The 20,115-nt window shown below is 38.8% G+C and overlaps 1 protein-coding gene across 1 annotated transcript in view; it reads left to right on the top strand.

Annotated features, from left to right (window-relative positions):
* IL1RAPL2 (interleukin 1 receptor accessory protein-like 2) overlaps window positions 1-20,115 on the top strand; it is a 387,096-nt gene that overhangs the window by 209,845 nt on the left and 157,136 nt on the right. The window contains exon 4 of the mRNA XM_010568937.1: window positions 3,954-4,107. Within this exon, the coding sequence (XP_010567239.1) occupies window positions 3,954-4,107 (154 nt within the window). The remainder of the gene's footprint in view (window positions 1-3,953; window positions 4,108-20,115) is intronic.

Raw genomic sequence — 20,115 nt, 5'->3', positions numbered from 1 at the left:
AAAAGAGCCTAAGTCCAGTTTCTAGAAAATATGTAATTACTTGGATTTCAAAATAATATGATGAGGACTAAGGTAACCCCTACAATCCACAGTGTGGGACTTTAGATCATGCTGTGTGAGGCAACATGTGTAACAAAAAGCAGATCCCTTCTCCCAAAGAATAGTGTAAAGTCATATTCCACTTTAGGATCTGACCCTCACTTTCTGAAGAAGGCATCTGTTTCCAGTCATAGCACACTGGATCCTCAAGTTTTTCCCCTCTACCTTTGTGATTGAGTTTGACATGTACATGAAGGTGTAATCAGCCATCTTCTTGTGTAAATCTGCTCCAGAAGCACTGGGGGCAATTCCTTTTCATCATGCTGATACATTTAGAAAAGATTTTCATCCAGCGGGAGAGCATAAATTGTCCAAAATAGAACAGTAGATAAATAAATACGAGGAAGTCCTTGAGGTTCCTTCTTTATACTTTTGGCTGAAAAGAGAAATTCGTGTGTTCATGAGAACCTGCCAGTTTGCTGGTATTCGGGGAGTTTGGGCTTGTGACAGATGAAATACCATCAGACAAGACTATAATGGTGCAAGCCCACTGTGTGCAGGGCTTGCCCTGCCTTCTGAAAGGCTTCTCTCTGTGGAGGGATTAATGAATCTAAGCCAATAATTGCATCAATTTATCAGGAGTTAATTGTAATTTAAACACGCCTTTAAAATAATTATGCCTGAATAGATTTCCACATGCATACCTGATAAGTAATAAAACATTTGCTATAAGGATTTGTTTTAGCAGTAGTATCGACTTCGTATCTGGCTAGACTTACACTGCATGAAATGCTTGTTTTTAAAGATTTCCACAATTAAAGCCATTGATATACACACAGCTCTGTTATGCCTGTTAGAACTGTTTTGACAACAAGTATAAGATTTTTTGGAAATAAATGTATGTGTCAAGGCATGATTGAATGAATGGGATTTAACAGTAAGAGTAGTTTCATGAAAAATCAACTGGCAGAGGAAAAAGGTATATTACATCTAGAATGCAGAGTCTTAAACCATTTCCATTATCTCTTTTCTACTATTGGGCAGAAGGGCGGGCTGTGAAAACAATCAGAATGTCAGGTGAAGGACAGGTAGTTGTTATCTACCCTACAAAAAATAGAGTTGTTGAGGTGCTGCCTCTTAAATTTCAAGGAAGAGAAAAAGAAGCATAATAGTACACAATTTAATTATTGGGGGAAAAAACCCGAAAACAATTAATGTGTCTAAGGAGAATAAATTGGATAGAAAAAGAAACTTTCAGATTCTTCTAGCAGGTAAACATGGTGCAAAAGCAGAAAAGAGCAATTAATTGGTTAAACAAGCAACAGTTGTACAATTGAGCACTTAGCTTGTTAGAGAAATTAGCAGACCTCTGACAGTAAAATCTAGATTGTTTTCACAATATGAAGACTAGTTAGATTTTTTTTTTTAAATTGGTTTGTTTCTTGGCCATTTTTGTTGCTTAAAATACAAATTGTTATGATTTTCCAGCTTCTCCCCTTATTTGCTTTTAGTTTTGTGTATTGAACTAGTCTGAAAAAACAGGGAGAATAAAACAGGCATTTTCAACATATGTTTAGAAAGCCTGCATAGTCAGGAGAAGAAAAATTAATTAGCTAAAATTGGGAAAGAAAGGCTTATAAATATTTTTTAATATGAAGTGTTTTAAGTAGATACAAAAAGAAACAATTAGGACATTAGTGGTACAGTTCTAGCAGAACAATTCCTTTCTGTAAAACCACAATAGCACAAACATTGTTTGTGCTAAATCATTAATCTCTGTAGTAGTAGAGTTGTCGCCCTTCTTGTTACAAATATGTGGTATATAAAAATAGAAAGCGTATGAAAATGTATCTTCGATCTCTTTGCTCCCATACTTTTAAAAATAAAGTGGAGAATATAAAACTGGTAACATATGATAGGGTCTTTCAGTGCTGAATTGAAAGGGTGCATACCTGAAATATTCTTACTTTGTGTATTCTGGAAATTGTATTCCTTCTAAATTAGGATTGAATAGAACTGAATCATATTCTTTGCTCAGTGTTCAGATTTAGTTACTCCAAGTAGGTGGTTGATGTACCTTTAAATAGGACTAAAAAATTGAGTGCAAATCAGAAAGGATTTAATGGCATTTTCCGGCTCAGATCTGTGTCCTGCATGAGTCTAAACCAATGCCAGTGCAATTTAGTAACAAAAATAAGCTCTGATTCTTCTTAGCACAGCAGATAGGATCTGGATTCTGATCATTCTCTGTCATCGGTGTTAACTAAAGTTCACATGCAAGACAAGATTACGCTTTCCTTACAACTGTACTTTGGAAACAGAAAGATAACCTGAACACTCTGTTACCTGCAGTAGTATCGCACAGTTTCAGAATTAAAAATCTGACCACATTGTAACAGAATTTGGCCTACTGGGGATGGAGATAAATGCTTCAGTGCTCCATTTTCAAGTGCAAGGCCAGAAGCTCACAGTCCCATCTTTTTATTTCTTTACTATTATCCTTTAATTTAGAATCTGACATTGTGGATTTGGAATGTGTATGGAGTCCCATGAAAAAATTATGTTTGTGTCATTTTGGTCTCTTGCTGTCATACAATATATTTGCATGTCAACGTATTTTCTTGTTTGATTGTTTTCTGAAGAGAAAGCTTTGTTCTGTATTGTTTGCTGTATTTCTGACACTGCTGTTTCAGTTGAGCAGAAAATGGGGCACAGGTCTGGGCTATTTACATGAATCTCTGAAGTTGCTGAGCCTGATGTAACTGATACGAGATTGTTCGTTGCAGTCTGAGAGCTTATTCGATGTTGCCACCTTGAGAGAGGGAATAGAGGAGCATTAAAGGTACTCAGGCCCTATGTTGCTTTGTGTGGTCTGAGTACAGAATTAGCCAGAGCCTCCAGAACTGTTGGGAGTACTGAGTGTTTTAAAGAACTGAGAAAAGCGTGATTTTGTTTGCAGGCAGAACAGGTTTGATGTTAAAGTTATGGAGAGACAAGAAGTATATAATCTTGAGGTACTGTTTTAAAGAGACAATGATCAGATTGTGCCTGTGGTTTTAGTTCAGAGCATTCCGAGAGGTATTCAATCATGAGTACCGTTAGTGTGGAAGGTGACTGATCTAGCTGCAGGGATATAGTATGTTAGGAAAGGGAGAGCCTTTTCTTGCACTGTATCACACACTATCCAGAAGGACTCAAATGCTGTTCCAGTAGGACCACAATTCATAGTGATGAACCTAAATCTGCCAAGTAACAGCTGAGGTCTGCCTGGCGAAGTCAGTGGGAGTTGCAGGCCATCAGTACCATGTACTCCACCAGAGGATGCACATGGGGGTGATGCTACAAAGAGCCCAGTGGTGGGAAAAGGTTGAATCAAAGTTCATCAGGTGCCAGAGAAGCCAGTGTTGAGAAACAGGACCATAAGGAAACCAAGCTTCCTGAATTCTCTTGCTCACAAAACTGCTGTTGTTCTTCCTGTTTTCTTCTGTTGGTAAATGGTTCTAGCCTGAGACTGTGTGTAAAGTTTGCCTTCAGGCTAACTCTTAACAGATGTTGCCCTTACTCCCTTCAAACAGAGATGCATTTTAATGGTCCATCCTGAAGTAGAGGTCTTGGCAGTTGCTCATCATGAAAAAGAGAAGATACTTAACCATTGCTTCAGGGTACTATGTATTAAATACGGCCCATGTGATGCAGTGGGAATTACTGAACCTTAAAAACATTTCTGTTTAATTTCCGTCTTCAAATTAATTCCAGTTTCAGATCTCTGTGCTTTCTGAAATTATATTTGAATTTGAATTGCAAAATATATTGAGATGGTTGTTTACTTATGTATAATACTGAAAATCTGATCAGGCAACACTGTCTTATGTCATACAAGCTGGGTAATTTTGGCAATGGATTTTTTTCTGCAGGAATGTAAGCCAAAAATGTGGAGAAGCGTTGTAATTCAGAAGGGAAATACTCTCTTAATACAAGAGGTCCAGGAAGAAGATGGAGGAAATTATACCTGTGAACTAAAGTTTGAAGGCAAGCTTATACGAAGAACAGTTGAATTGAAGGTTACTGGTAAGAATCTTTGTTCTATGCCAATAGAAAAAATAAAGCTTTGAAATAATAAGAAAAAGTGGTGTTCACATGTCAGTGAATCTATTTGATAGAAGTAAGTCCAAACCAAATCCCAATAGCCGAGCAGTCCCAAACTAGGGGAAATTTATATCAAGATCTTATAAATTCTACAGAAGACTACTTCTACCTTTTGCTCTGTACAAAGCCTGGAAACGCTGGTTATAAAGCAAAAGGTAGAGCAGAGCTAGGTCCTCCCTATATGCTGGAAGTAATTCAGACTCTAGTTTTGCCTTCAGTGCTAAACAGAGGAAAGGTTGACTGAAACTGTAAAACAGGCTTTTGGTGAGGTTTGTCCTAGAATAAAACAAAGCCAATAGAGACAACCTGAGTCATTAATTTTTTTTTTTTTTTTGAGTGCTTGTTCCATATTTTTAAGCTTTGGTTTAATTTTGATGATCAACTTCTGTAGCCTAGGGTTTGTTTTTAGTGAAAAGTGTGGCACAGCCTATTCCAAGAATGAAGTTAGGAACATTGGACTGTCAGGGGGAAAGTAACCTGCTTTTCAGGAGGTTGTACATTGTATGCTTCTGAGTCCATGTAGTAATCTACTAGTCAACAGTATTCTTCTGTCTCTTTTTGTCAGGTACCAGAAATGAATGGGTAAAATAGTATTGCCTACCAATATATTCCTGATCCCTTTCCATTCCACTGCAGTATGTCATCTATAATTATTATTTTGCCTTCACTGTCTGTGGAACTTTGCAAGTATCTGAAAACAATTGAGTTTTTTTCAGCCTTTCACACAAAACCATATAAACAAATGGTTAGATATTTTCCAGTCTGTGTTTTGACATACTGATTAAAATTGTGTCTTACTTAAAGCAGTGATAAGTAGAATTCTACTTTCTTATATCAAACTGAATTAGTCCACATGATATTTCCAATATGTTCTTGAAATACATTTTTTCCTTTTATTTTGAGTGAAATCCCTTTTTCTATTCTTATCATTATTCCTCATTTTAAATGAGTTCTTTTCCCTGTGTGCCAGATTCATATATCATGTGATTCTTTATTGTCCATTTTTGACCATGGATGGGTCTCTAAAGTATTGATTTGACCTACCTGACCCCAGACCTGTCAAATGAAGATATAATACCTGCCTCGTGGATAGTTGCTATCCTATGTAGCATGCTGGTCTTCAACCAGAATATGAACCAAGTTTGACAAAGTGAAAATGAGATGCATCTAATTCAATTCCCCGTGATGGATATTCTTTAGATAACCCATATTCTACGCTCTCCCTCTCATCATGACCTTGCTAGAACTCATGTGTTCTCTTCATTATGTGAACAATGTGGTATATTCATACTTCACAACTTAATGAATTTGTCCTAAACTAACTATAGCATGTATTAAATTTATTTGTTTTATTAAAATGTTGATGACCTGAATTATTAAAAATGTAAATATGGAATATGCAAGTGTTCTCCTTTTTGCAAAATGCTTGAGAACCATGAGATTGTTCCCCTTGTAATTTGGTGTGAAATTCATATTAAATTAAATTTCCTTTAGTTTATAAAAGGATATATGTTAGTAAACACCTTTTCCAGATTTAAGTGTTTGGGAGACGTATCTGATGTTGTGTGTTTGCTGGTTGAATCTATCTAGATATCTGGAATAGGCTAGTAAGTTTATGTAGATGATGACCTGAAAATATGGATTAGAACTATGAATGTAATACATAGAACCATGTAAGCATATTATCTTATAGCTTGGTGCTTCACCAAGTTTCTTTGTCCTGTTTCTGTTTTGTTTCAGTTTGTGAATTTTATATGCATGTGGGTTTAGATCTTTATGGGGGAGAGGTCAAAGAAAACTCATACAACAAACAGCAGAGGATTTCTTGTGTTGTGTGGCTGGCCATGTTGCACGGAGGGTCCTGAGGAAGATCAGATCACAGGCTGGAAGCAGGTATATGACATACTCAGGGATTTTGTTGAAGAAGACATCTCGCGGGAGCCAGAAAGAAAACTGCATACTGGTGTAGTTTTTGGCACACAAATCCTGAGGGTTTTCTTTCCCTGGGGATAGTGCAGATCTAGGTTGGAGGCACCTCTGGAGATCGTCCTGTCCAACCTCCAGCTCAAGCAGAATCAGCTACAGCAGGCTGCCCAAGGCTGTGCCCAGTCGGGTTTTGGTTGTCTCCAAGAATACAAACTCCATCTCTGGGCAAGGCTGTCACAGTGTTCAACCACCCTCACAGTAAAAAAGATTTTACTTATGTTTAAACAGAATTTATTTTATTACAGTTTGTGTGCCCATTGCCTCTTATTCTTTCACTGGGCACCATTGAGAACAGTCTGGATCCATCTTCTTCATACCTTCCCACCAGGTGCTTATACACATGGATAAGATCCCCATACGCCGCCTTTTCTGCAGACCAACCCACCGCAGCTCTCTCAGCCTGTCCTCATATGATAGATACTCCAGTCCCTTAATCATCTTTGTGGCCCTTCACAGACTCATTCCAGTATGCCCACATCTTTCTCGTAGTGGGGTTGGTGATGCACTGGGCCACATTATTCACCTGTCTGAAAATTGAGTTCTCATCAAAATACTGTACCAGGAGGAGCTAGGGTGAGACCAGAGCTCAGACTAGTGAACCTGCTGGTCTTTAAAATCACTGTTAGCAAATATTGCTGAAGGCTTAGCAGCAAAGCTATGGTAGTATTGTCTCTGCTAGCCTGCAATGCAGACGTGGAGAAAAGGATCTTGCCTACTGTTTTCTTCTGCAGGAACTTTCTAATGCTGTTTCTATTGTTGTTATTTATTAACATGCCTGAATTGGCATTTATGGCAAGTGCCTGAGTTCCTCTAGCAATACGGATTTTGAACAGCAGGACTCTGTTGGCCACTGCTAGCAGCCAAGGTAACCTGAAATTGTTATTAGAGTAGAAAGTTATTCTGAAAGTGAAACCGGCAACTCCACATCTCCTTCGAGCAAGGAGAGCTGCACTGCCATGGAGAGAGAGGAGGTTGGGTTAGATTCCCTGTAGCCTTCCAGGCATTTGCTAAAATACACAATACTTGAAATACCAGTTAAATCAATTAAGTTATTTACTTTATCTATTGATTGTAAGACATGGATTTTTTTTTTTTTTTCCCCCTCAAATCTGCTACATGAGGTTTTTAGTCCATTTTGGAGGTTCTGGTAGTTATGGAAGAGGCAATATGAAATAACTGATATTCATAGGTAAATGCAGTATGGGCATCTAAAGAGTGAAACTTGAAATCAGAGTAAATGCAGTGCTGACATAACGGAAAGCTTCAGGAAAATTTGAAGGTGCAGGAGCCAGAAGCACCATTTTAACTTGCTGTTGGAAAAGGTAATCAGAAGAGTTAATGATGTCCAAGATTAATGCATCAGCTTTACGGAAGATGTGATCCCACAAGGCAGCCTGATCAAAATTAATTGCAGACGAGAGCAGTGGTGGACTAAGTGAAGAATGGCTGTGTATTTGGTATTCATATTAGTGTTGCTTAAGCATTTATTTCAAGTAGAGTCTGGTGAGGTGAGACTTTTAATTAGGGGCAAAGCCCTGCTCTTATTAGTTAGTTATCCAGCGATTATTTAAGCAAACTTCCAGTGAAGTCATTAGAGGTATTAGAAGGTGCTGCCTTAACTTCCTGTGCCAGAGTGTCAGGGCAGTTGCCTGCGTGGCTGTGGCTGTGCAAGGGAGCTGCAAGGACAGCATGTGCTGGTCCTCGGGCACTGCTTTCCTCAGATCCAGTCCTGCCTTCTCGCTTTTGCAGACCCAAATGGAAGATCTCAGTGGCTCAGTTAGAGGTAGAAGGGGAGTTCCCACTCCCTTTCTTCTTCCTGTAACTAAGTCGCGATATTAGCTACTATGAGATAATTTGTAAGGAAAAGGCTCTGGAGTCATAGATGGGAACTGAAAGCCATCAGTGTAATGCTTGGCCACAGTAAGAAAGGCAAAGAGATCTGAGTTGTATTAGTAGATGAGAAGAGTGCAAAACAAACAGGTAAAATGGTATTTGTAGAAATGGGTTTTTGGACTACACATGGAGTACTGTGTGTGGCTGGCAATGTTATAGTATGGCTTCTATGGTTAGGGTACGGGCAAGTGTGATTAAGATGATAAAAGGCTTCAGAGGCTATAGCTGTTTGGGGATGTAAGGCAAAGGCTTGTAGCCTAGAATATATTAGAAAAATATTTTGACACAAGTATTTATAGGGACAAAATCCTGAGCTACAATACAGCGCTAATGAGCAGTGCCTAAATCTTGGTGTTTGGGTGCATGTAACAATAATAGATTGTCAACAAAACAGCTTTTTCTTCGCTAGTTCTTCATGGATTTGTTATATTATGCAGACAGATGTGAAACCAGTCTTGTCAGCCTTTTTTGCTGAAGAAACATAACAGCAGTGTTATCTCTTAGCAAGTAACATGTAACCCTTCAGTCTATGTAAAGAAAAAAATATATATACTTTTTCATTTGCCTCTTGGTAGTTTTGTTGTGGACAAACAAGTGAGATTAGCAACTGTGATCCAGGGTTCTAAAGCCTAAAACTGTAACAGAAACTCAGTTTTTAATTAGATAATAAAAAATGAACATACTAATATAAAGTTACAGATAAACAACAATATCAGAATTTATTAGTTTATAATAAAATTACAGATATTCAGGAATATCAGAAATCATAAGCATTTTAATGAGTATTGATAAAGGCCAGTGTTTATTGAAGAACAATTATACTATTAAGATAAAAAGAAAAACTCAAACATAAAAAGTCCTGTTGTTTTTGAAAGGCAATTTGTACCACTTCCTGCTTTCTCCAGCCCTACCAACCAGTTCACTCTGTCTCGATACATAGCAATGTTTCAATAGCTTTTGGGATGAAAAGGTGCAAATGAGAAAAATACCTGCTATGTTTACCTGCTGGTTCTGCACTCTTCTTCTGTTTTTGAACACTGATCTGTAAGGAGACAGGCTTAGAAGACGATGTAAACAGATGTACATTGGAGGCTGGGGAAAGGGTGACCACCCTGAGAAAGGAGCAAGACCTGCTCTCATGGCGTGGCCCAGGTGTCCCCTGGCAGATGGGGCTATCTTGCAGTTATGTACTTTTCCATGGACAGCTATGCTAGTGGGAGAGGTTGCCTTGTTCTTTCTGCTCCCTGTGAAAACAGGTGATTTGTGAACTTGTACTGGTGAATTATTTTCCAGTTTGACAGCAGAAGGTGGCCATCTGACCAACTTCATAAGCTTCTGGTGATGGATGGGAGTGACATGCAGGAATTACTGGACCACTCTGTCCAGCAGCCCTGTCCTCCAAGTTTCCTTCAACCTCTAGTCTGTCATATTCTTCATAGGCTGCTAAAATGCCTGGCTGTTCCTAAAAGTCATTTATGCAGCAATATTTGTTTTGACCGTCGTAAATGACAAATTATTCCACATGGCTACATGAATTGAATGATTCTGCCTGAATCCACTCTTTGCTCATAGTTTTTCAATTAAATTCTTTCAAGTCTCATTACATTGCTCACTTTTCAAATTACACCTGCTGCTGTTGCTAGATTTTATTTGTGTGTTTGGGACCCCTTTATTAGCACAAGTAGTTGATGGTGATTTGCTATTGTTAAGCCAAGGGGGTGAATTGGATTTAAAAATGGAAAGAATTAGTCATCCTCTCCAGCAGCTCTAGGGACATACAGAGACAAGCTACCACAGAATAAGTGAGGATATGGGCTAGAAGTATGTCCGCTATTTGGTGGTAGTTGTTTTTCTGCACATTTTTAATCCTCTGTAAACTGGGTATGCTATTTTACACTATTTGTAGTGGAGTCTAGTGACACATTGGCAGGAATCAGTGGGTACTGATCAGTACAAATTTACACCTGCAGTAATCTGTAAGTGCACTCTAAGCCTTATCAGTTTACAGTAGATAAAGTATTATCAACAGAATCATATAAATGACATGTTGAATGACAATATTTTTGGCTGTTGACAGTTTCTAGAACAGCCACAGCAAAAAACGTTAAGATAAATTAAAAGTTTATTTGAACTGAAGTGAAATACGGCCTTTGGAATTCAGACTATTATAAGGGATTTACTTTTATACTGTAAAATATAAGAATTGTTATTTGCTTAAAAATCTGAAAACATCGAATTATGATTCTATCCCAATGGCATTATGTTTTGGCACAGTTTAGTAATCTGCAATGAATTTATGAAGTGCTTCAGTATTGCTTAAGTAGTTACTTACCCCAAAAAACAGTTTAGCTCTAAAAGGTCACTGAGCTCTGAATATCATTGTGTAGATGGGAATTGAATATACATAAAAGCAGGGCCAACATAAGACACAGGTTAAAAAAGCAGGTGGCTAAGGAATAGAAGTGGATGAACTGAATGTATTCAGCAGAGTTTTCTACAGCAAGAGGTACTACCCTAAGGACATGCCTGTCGCACAAAGCTCTGATCTGTAGGGATTCCTAAGTTAACTCTGAAGGAGCTTTTTCAACAGAGCTAGTTGATGTGTTTGTATGGCTTTTGGTACCCAAAGTAACTCTGACATCACTGCCTGGCACTGCACTCTGTAGAGAGGACAGAGCCTTCAGGTCCTAGTGGAGGCTGGATGTACTCTCACCCTCCCTTTACTGCTTCATAGTCTAAGCTCCAGAGCCTTTACTTTGGAGATGGGATGAAATAGCTGCCGTTACCATTTTATCATCAAATAAGGCAGTAACAGAGCGCTGTGTGCAAATAACATCCATTTCAGTTTATGTAATTTTAACATTAAAGATAATCTTGCAACATTTTGTATTTCTTATTTTGTTTTGTTAAATTACTACTTTTTTGTGAGCTGAGGGTTCTTAATTTGATTTTTGAGTGTATAATTTTTAATAATACATATAGCTACTAATGTATATCACTATAATTTTTCAGCATTCCTGAAATTAGATGTTTTTATAGTTACTATTACAATTATTTTAACTGATGTTTTTTAAAAAAATTAAATTGTTATTTCATGGGAAATTTCTCGCAAAATGCCAGAATTTTCACCAAATGCAGATTCTAGTTCCTGGCAGCACTAGACATCTCACTAATCCCTGGGATCTGGGAGTTGCTTGGAGTGCAGAGGTATTTTCATTGCTGATTTTGACCAGTGGATCTGGTGAGAGCTGCTAGCTCCCCTCACTCTTATTTATTTGTATTTTCAAACATGGATCAGAGTGCCTGTTGTCTCAAATAAAGCAGAAAACATTTCAAGGAAAGCCTAAAGCAGACTGTGAATTTTCCTGATGAAGCAGACTGAAAAGCACTCCAAGGTAAAACGTGGTGATGTGTGTATGGTGGGAGTTAGCCTGGCCTTCAGGGATTGCTCCTCCTCGCATGCTTGCATGGCCAGTGCTCATGGGGATGGGAACTGTTTGCTGTATTTGGAGCTGTTTCCCTTTTCCTGGAAACAGCTGGTCCTTCTAGAGAGCTGGTTTTTTTGCCCCACATCTCCAAATGAAAAATTTCCCTTAATTAGGGTTCACCTGCATTGTATCACATCTAAAGTGATGTTGGAGCTGTCAGCAGCTGGTGGACCCAGGAACGTGTTTTTCCTTCTTTCTCTTCTCTCCTGGCTTGGCAGCTTTAGCCCTTTTTCCCCGCCATGAACAATGTTCAGTTCACTCTCTGTGCTTGGCAGTCCTCTCCACTCTTGACATATGGCCTAGGGTGCCTGTCCCCCGTTGTATCCCATGCGAGTGCTCTAGCTAGAGCTCAATCTTGGCAGGAAATGTACTGTTTCCAGCCGAAGGCCCAACTTCTGCTCTTCGTAACTTCACGGGGAGCTGCTGGAGTGCAGTCAGAGAACACTGGCACTTTCTACTTTAGAGCCCAATTTTGTACTTAGAAAGCTATTTTTACCCGTAAGCCGTAACTCCCTCCCATACTTGGTAATACAGACAGCAAATCACTGTGCAAAATGCTTCTGGAGTAAGGGGGTGATAGAAGTTTGCACCCTGTTTCCTTGGCTAATGTGGGGTTGTATCTCACGCCTCAGCCTCAGGAGGATGCATGGAGAAAGGGGCTCATGCTGTGGCTTCCCTGACATCTGCCTGTGTGCTGCATTGGGCTTTAAGTATCATCCTCTAATAGTGTCACAAGGTAAGATATAATGATTAACCGACCAGAGCTGCTGAGCTCTAAAGTACGCATTTTCAGATTTTCATCAAACATAGCGTAAGCAGTTAGGGTGGATAATAAGCTGGTAAGATTTTCACAGTGGCTTATATTTCCTTTTAATTCATGGTGTTAGTACATGCCATCGGCCAATGGACTGTATAGTGGTAGAGGCAGTGGTCTTCCTTCCTTCTGGAAAACACCTTTTATAATTTTCTTGTAACAGAATTTTTATCAATATTTGAGTCCAAAAGAGAATAAATGAAAAAAATTGAGAGAAACCTGTTGTTGGGGGGAAAATATTTACGAAAACAAAAGGCAAAGAGAAAAGCAGCTTGCTTGTGACTATGGTTCTAATAACTGTGAAAAGGAGATCCTTTTTTAATTCAGGAAAGAAATCTTAAAGTGAACAAGTTAAATCTGCAGAAATTCTATACTTCTGGGAGGGATACTACAGGTTGTTTGGGAACAGAAAAATCCTCCCTGTTCCCTTGTAATGTTGACATGTTAAAATATATAACATTTACGTCATATCTGAAGTGACATTTTCTTGCTGCTATAACTTACACATTTCCATAGCAAGACTTCATTTCTTCTCCCTGTTTGCAATATCTTGACACAGTCAGGGAAACACTTTTTCATTAAATGCAAAGGATAGAGAAAAACCTGCCCAAATTCAGTTTTTACTGAGAGTCCCAAACTTGAAAAGACCATTAGTAGGAAATACTGTTCTTAGCATTTCCTCTGCTGCATTTTCATATAAATGATGCATTGCATCTTCCAGTGTTTTGATTTTCTAAAGGAAACCTTCCTTTTTGTGACAGAAGCCAAGCCAGAAATGGGTTAAGTGCTGACAAATATGGTACTAAAAGACCAGGAAATGAATTTCACAGCTGGGTTCTCAAACCATTGCTGAAATAACTGTCTATTTAAAGCTACATATAGGAGGTGCCAAAAATTAGAGTTTTCTTTTGATATATTTTGTGTGATTTCTATTAATTTTTATCAAGGTCCTTGTTTTGTAAATATTAGGTTTCTGTTTCTTACAGTAAAGTATTTATCTTAAACCTTTAAATTGGATTCTGACTTGTTACATGTCTGGCCAGCAGCATCCCATTAACTGCTGTGGACAGCTAAGCATGTTTCTGTGGTCAAAGCACACTTAATAGCCACTAATTTCTGTAGTGACTTTAATTTTTCTAGCTAGCTCAGGCAAACCCAGTGTGATCCAGAAAGAGAAATGTGGGTATTTGCTTTTGACCACATTTGGAAAATGGAGCAATTTCTCTGCCTCTTTCAGAGTGTTCCTTGTTCAACCATGCAAAAACCCCAACATAAATCTGCAGCAACTTCTGTGTCTGTGAAGAGTCAACAGGAAAATTCAATCCAGAGGTATCAGTACAATGTGGGTGCCCATTCACCTGGAAGAAGTGACACAGCCAGTCGTGTTCTGTCTTTTAACATCTCCTTTTCACCTGACACCCAGCAAGGTCCTGATAAATTGACCCAACTCTGCTGGTTTCAAGAGCACCTCATCAAAGTCAGTAAGCTGAGGATCTGGACAGTATTTGAAGGATGCACGTGCCCATTCATGGTTGCTGTGTGAACTGTGTCGCTGTTGAAGTGACAACGCAATATATCCACAAGGATAAAAGCTCCTTCATTTTCGGTCCCTCAAATGATCCAGATTGATGACTTTCCCATTCACCAGAGTGATCTGTTAATATAGGGCTCATGAAAAATGAGTTTGGAAGATAAACATTAAGTATCACCTCCATATTTCCTGAAGAAAGTACAAGTTCTAAGGGCAATGAGAAATGTAGCAATATGCTGCAGTCTATGAATTATAGATAGTGTCAGTACTCTTGGCGCTTTACTTACAGCTTCACAAACTGCCTTCCTAGCTCATGAACATGCGAAGTAATTAGAATGGCAAATAGCATTAGTTTTTATTGACCTGTGGTGCCCCCTAATTCTCTGTCATGTTCTTGAACATCATCTAGGTGTTTTTCCTTCAACCTTAAATCAGCAGTTTGCAGTTTGTAGCATCGATTATTTGGTATTGTCTAGTTTATTGATGTGGACAGCCAAGGCTTCCACACTTGTTATCAGCTGTTCATTTATCCAATGATCTGTCATTATACACAGCAACTGTAGCTTGCTGAATCACTTACCATATAGTGTAAATGTCAGATATGAGTTCCGACTTTAAGAATTGCCTTGTATTCTGGGAGCTGCTGAGTCACGTTCTCTAAGTGTATTGTGCTTTCAGTAGTGGAGGTGATTTAGTATAAATGATAGGATTGTGGGTTTTTTGCCCACAACAGTGAGGTAAAGTGCAGCCACTGAAATAAACCTGTACATTTTCATTTCCTATATAAAAGAGGCTTCCTTCAGCATGAAAGTGTAGGCTGGATGCTCATTCTTCTTCATTAATAATAGATAGGCAGATAGATGCACAGACATGGAGTAACGCTGCCCCTGAAACCATTTTGCTAATGGTAAAATAGATACACATGAGTGAGCAAGATTGCTTTACCCACTAAAAATGCAGCCTTGCCACCCTCCCGGAGAAACACTGCAAATCTTGACTAATGTTTTGTCTCATAAGAAAAGCGTGAGAATAGGAAGCAATTACTATCTAGTTCCTTTGAAATGACTGGAGAAATTTTAATGGGTGAACTGTAGTAACTTTAGCTGGGGATTAGGGTTATGTTTTCTCAGCACAATGTTGATGCCTTTCAGAGCTGGTTTGTGCTGCGTAGCACTTGTGGCTGAGTATCTGAGATGAAAAGTTCTGCTGTGGAAGGAATAGTGCTCACTACTGAATTGTCAGCACTATTTCTTGTTGCACTTTTGTGGTCCTCAAAGGTGCCTTATTCAAGTGCCTGTTTGACCTGACCCTGTTTAGCTTATGAGATCTGACAGTAGTAGTATTGCTTCAGGCTCTGATGTTACTCTTATGAAGTTCACCAGAAGACTGAAGCTAATAACTTACCGATGTTTGTTCTGTGCCTTGCAGTTTTTAAGTTGAAAGGACATACAAAAATATGGTTGATGTGTCTTTAATACCATGGAGCAACATGGAATATATGTTCTTAATTTTTATGGGGACCAACCAAGCTATTATTTCTCTTTGATAGTATTGATTGACGTCTTGTAGGCAGGAGAAAAATAAGCATTCAACTAAATTTGTATTTAGGTGTTTATGACTCCAGTCTATTTCAAAAGCATAGGTAGCTACTAGGTTACATTAGACTTTCATGTACTGACTTATTTACTGTACGTGTTGAGTGGTTTTTGCAATGCAAGCATGTTTCAGTAAATAAAATCAATTTGCAACCAATGGGAAGGGAACAGTAAGTGATTTAACTTTTCATCTTTTTCTTTGGCTTAAAATGAAAAGCTCTCAAAGGGTATTGTTTATGACAAGCCCTATGGGCTGAAGTACTCTGAGAAAGTGCAGGAAATATAAAGCGCAGAATTGCAAACCAAACTGATTTAACAGTAAAATTAATAAACAATATAGTTGTAAATTTGTAAGGCAGCTTTGGGTTCTTATCCTCTGTTTTTTTTCTGGTGTAGCCCTGCTACGGACATAAAGAACTGTTTCTACTGGTCAAGGGCAGTGTGGTCTGTGTGGTCTCTGATTTTATTTTATCTTGGCTGGTGCTAGTTCTCTTGTGTGGGTACCTGTCTGCCAGGAATTGGTCTGAGATAATTTCATAATGGCTTGAGATGATAAAAGCCCTTTGGTTATATCAAAGCAGACTAGATTCAAGCACCAGATGGCTTTTCATCTTTATAGAGTACATATCACATTAGCAATCCAGTTGTGGATAGTTGAGTTGCCCATCCTGGGCCAGGAGTGGTTATAGTTTCTGGCAGGGAGGGAACCAATTTGCCATAAGCTGTATATGCCCTTATGACTTCTCTGGAATACACTAACGTGCTTCTTTTTCTTCCTAAATGTGAAAAGAGGTGCATCTGGAACAAGGGAGGTGTGACCCTGCCAGGCTCTGACAGCTCTGTAACCTCTAAGTGGCCGTAGCAACTGTATTTAGGCAGATGTTTTTAAGGTGAATATTGTTACCCAAATATATGTATGTACATGTGACTGTTCAGTAAAGCGATCTGATTTAGAGATGTCATTTCAATTGTGCTTCTCTTGGGACACAGGATGTTGCAGAAATACAGGTAACTTAATTTTTGTAAATAAAATAGGAATGAGAGGTACTCAGTAAGTTTTTCAGCATGGTGTTGATGGAAGGGGCCTCAGAAATACTGTGGGAAGGATTGGAGGGGCAGAGAGGAAGACCTTTGGTACTTGGTTGAGTTTTCTGATATAAAATTCTGTTTGAAACTGGTAAAAAACATAACCAAAGCATCAAGTTGATGAAGAAATGTGTTTTCTGAAAAAATCATGAGTTTTATCAAAGAGGAATATTAGCATTTGCTCCCTTGTGAAATACTTTTCTCCTTCCATAGCAAAAATTCCATTCTGGGATAAATGGCAGCTTTTCTGTGGTGTTCTGCAGAAGGAGAGAATTCACTGTTTTCCTAACTAAAAGACTTTTTCCATCACTTGACAAAGATGCTGCACTACAGCTTTGGGCAATGCTGCACTCAGAGGAAATACCATGATCATGGTCTGCAGGTGAGGAGAAAAGATGGTAGAGAGGTCAATCTGGAAAGGTGGTGGTGCTCAAGGGTTAGTATTGTGATGCCTACACCTCCAGCAATGACAAAACCTGTTACGTCCTCATCTTTAACAGGTTTCACACAGCCTATGCAAAGAAATGTTTCATAATTTACTCATATACTGAAGTTAATTCACTTGCGATTGTTTGTTTTAAACTTATCAAAGAGAAATTTCTCTTCCATGTTAGTGGCTTCCCATACAGGACAATTCAAGTTCCTATAGATTATGCCAGCATGACTGAAGCAGTATGGTAAAGCATGGAAGTATTTCCAACTATTTCCTCAAGGATAGTTATCAATGCATTCATTCCAGAAAAGCAGTCACAGAAGCTGGGCACATCTAAAATATACATGTTGTATCGTTCTATCTGTAGGGAAAAATGCCCCTTTTTTGAGTTTTATTTCTGATTTCTGCTTTTTTTCCACCTTCCAAACATGAATAATTCTATTCCCCACTATCCACTGTTCTGGCATCACAACTGGAATTGTGTATTTCATAAGCAAATACTGAGGTTTGTTTCAGCTGGAGCCCATGACGTGGGGGAGAGGTTAATGTGACCCATCATACTCTGAAGATAAGGAGTGGGAATTACATGTATTAGTTTAATGAAGAGGATATTGACTGGAAAGAATTAAAGATGGTTCCTTTTCATTAAGTTGTGGGAGGGTCAGAGCAACCGCTTTTAGCACCTCCAAGATCTCTAGCTATCTGCCACTATCTATATTCCCCATCAGCCCAGACCTCATTTTAATCTTTAAAATGGTACCTGTTTTCTTTTTCTAGCCCTCAAAAGGGCTTTAATTCTTTTCCTTGTTCTGCCAGTGCTCTAGCTGCTACAGCTGTTGCTGTCACATTTAATAAGGACTTTGTAGAGTTTAAATATTGCATTGCTGCAGCAGCTTTTCTTTGGCATAAGAGAAGAGCTTTGTTCATTAAGATGAAGTGCTCCTCACTGGCTCTGCTGCTGACACGTGGGTTTCAGCTGAAGGTGACAGGAACTTGCAGCTTGCCCCGGTATGCACGTGAAGCTCCCTGCAGTGCAAGTGCTGCCTGAGACAGTAATGCAGCCAGCGATGGAGCTAGGAGCTTGCTGTGCTGTGTGGTAGACCCCATTCAGCACATTGCCCTCACTGATTTGTCCCGGGACTGTGGTATGTGCAAACTTAGGTCTTTCAAATAAGAGTTTTAAATTGACCACGTTATAGTTCCTGACCTATAGTTATGCCATTACTCCAACTTTGTGGTCACATGTTTCTCATTTTAGAATCTCCGGTGATACTGTCGTTCCTTTTATGCAGTAAACAGGTAACTTTCCCTTGCTCACTTGCAGACTAGGTGGGAAATAAGGCAGCAATGTGGACAGTAGCTTGACATTTTAAAATGTCAGGGGGAGGAGGAAGGGAGACTAAAACTTGATGTCCTCATGCCTACAGTAACTCAACTGCTTATTGAAATATTATTCTCCCCAGCCTTGAGCTCTGTATGTGTCAATCCAGCTGAATATAATTGGGGCTGTTTACTTTGACAGACAGTCAAAATTCAAGAAAAAACATGGAAGAAAACACTCAGCCCCCAATCTGCAGTGTACTGCTGTATACCCCCCCTGTCTACATTGTGTCTCCTCCCATTCTCCTTCCCCCCAAACTCCTCCATCCTTCTGCACAACCAGGCTAGATACTTACATTCATTCTTAATGTTAAACTGTGCATTAAAAAAAAGCCTATTTCCTTCCTGAAGCTATTCATCATCTCCCAGGACCTTTGATGACATCCCCATCGTTTGATTCTGAATCATTCTCATGCTTTCAGTATGACAGAGAGTGATTTTATTTTATTTTTCCCTCTAACATTACAAAAAGACCAACCTCTCCTGTTAGGATTTCTTTTGAAGTATCCGGGGTGAAAAGAGCTGAGCTGCAGGATAGAAAAGTATTGCTAAAACATGACATTTTAAAAAATTGATAATAAAGGGTAGTTTGAAAAAGAAGTTACTGTGCAATGCATATATTTTCTTCTAAACATTACAAGCTGTTCTTTTGTTTGAATTTTCTGGGTGATGAAGGAAAACAGATGAGTGCTCATTTTGGTAAAAATACATTTCAAGAATATTATCAATTATATTTGGACACCTCGTGGCATGTTTCTATCCTTTAAATAGGATTGGTTTTGGCTTAGTGTGGTTGTACTCCTGATTCTGCTTTAATTCACAGACGTTTGTGTTTCTCTGCTTTCACTGTTGGTAGCATGCTTGGTGAATAACAGCTTGCTGCTTTATATTATGAAAATAAGAAAAGGAAATGAAAATGCAGATCCTTATCTTCAAGCAAAGATGCCTAAATTAGAGCAAATCTTTTTGTTGTTCTTATGTTTGCTAAATATAAGGTGTAGTCAAATCCCAGAAGCTGACATGAGAAACATCTGCAGTATGGAAAGTGGCAATTTAAATTCTCAAATCCACGACACAGCTATGCCCGTTAAACCTGAACCAAATAAAAGTTAAACTCAAGCAGAGATTGTTTAAATGTTTGCATTTGAGGTTCTCCTTCATTCTAATGCATGCTTTTGTGTCTAGCTCAGAACTTACAACCAGGCTGTGCTATATTGTTATGGAGGGAGAAAGAGGGAGTCTCCAAAGGGCAGCTGCAATCAGTGATCCAGCATCAGTAGTCCAAATCGGTCCAAAGACTTGGTGGAGAGGTGGAAGGAGGAGGCTAAAAGAGGTGCCTAAAAGCAATCCAGAGCCTCAACTGGCACAAATCAGCAGTAAAAATCTAGGAGACAGTGCTGCTTTGTACTGACCCAGGGCCTTTGTATTTCACTCTTTGTTGCTTATTATGGAGGTGGGTTTAAAAAGTTGCTCCTGTTCATTTAGATTCAGCTTGCAGCTTGTTGTATATGCCAAGGACCTTGCCACCGGAGAGGGCATTGCAAGATAACACAAGTAACAACAAGAGCAATTGTTCTCCTCTAATCTGAAGACCTAGTGTACCAATTACTATTTAAAATCATTATTTAAAGTGTTTGTCATAAACCCTTTCATAGCAGGAGCACTTTTGAAATATTAAATGCTGTTTTCTTTTTAGTCAGAGCAAGGATGGGGGGGAGATGGAG

This window comes from Haliaeetus leucocephalus, unplaced genomic scaffold (assembly GCF_000737465.1).
Source record: "Haliaeetus leucocephalus isolate CR32 unplaced genomic scaffold, Haliaeetus_leucocephalus-4.0 Scaffold262, whole genome shotgun sequence".
Classification (NCBI taxonomy): Eukaryota; Metazoa; Chordata; class Aves; order Accipitriformes; family Accipitridae; genus Haliaeetus; species Haliaeetus leucocephalus.
This window is presented reverse-complemented; position numbering and strand designations above follow the sequence as displayed.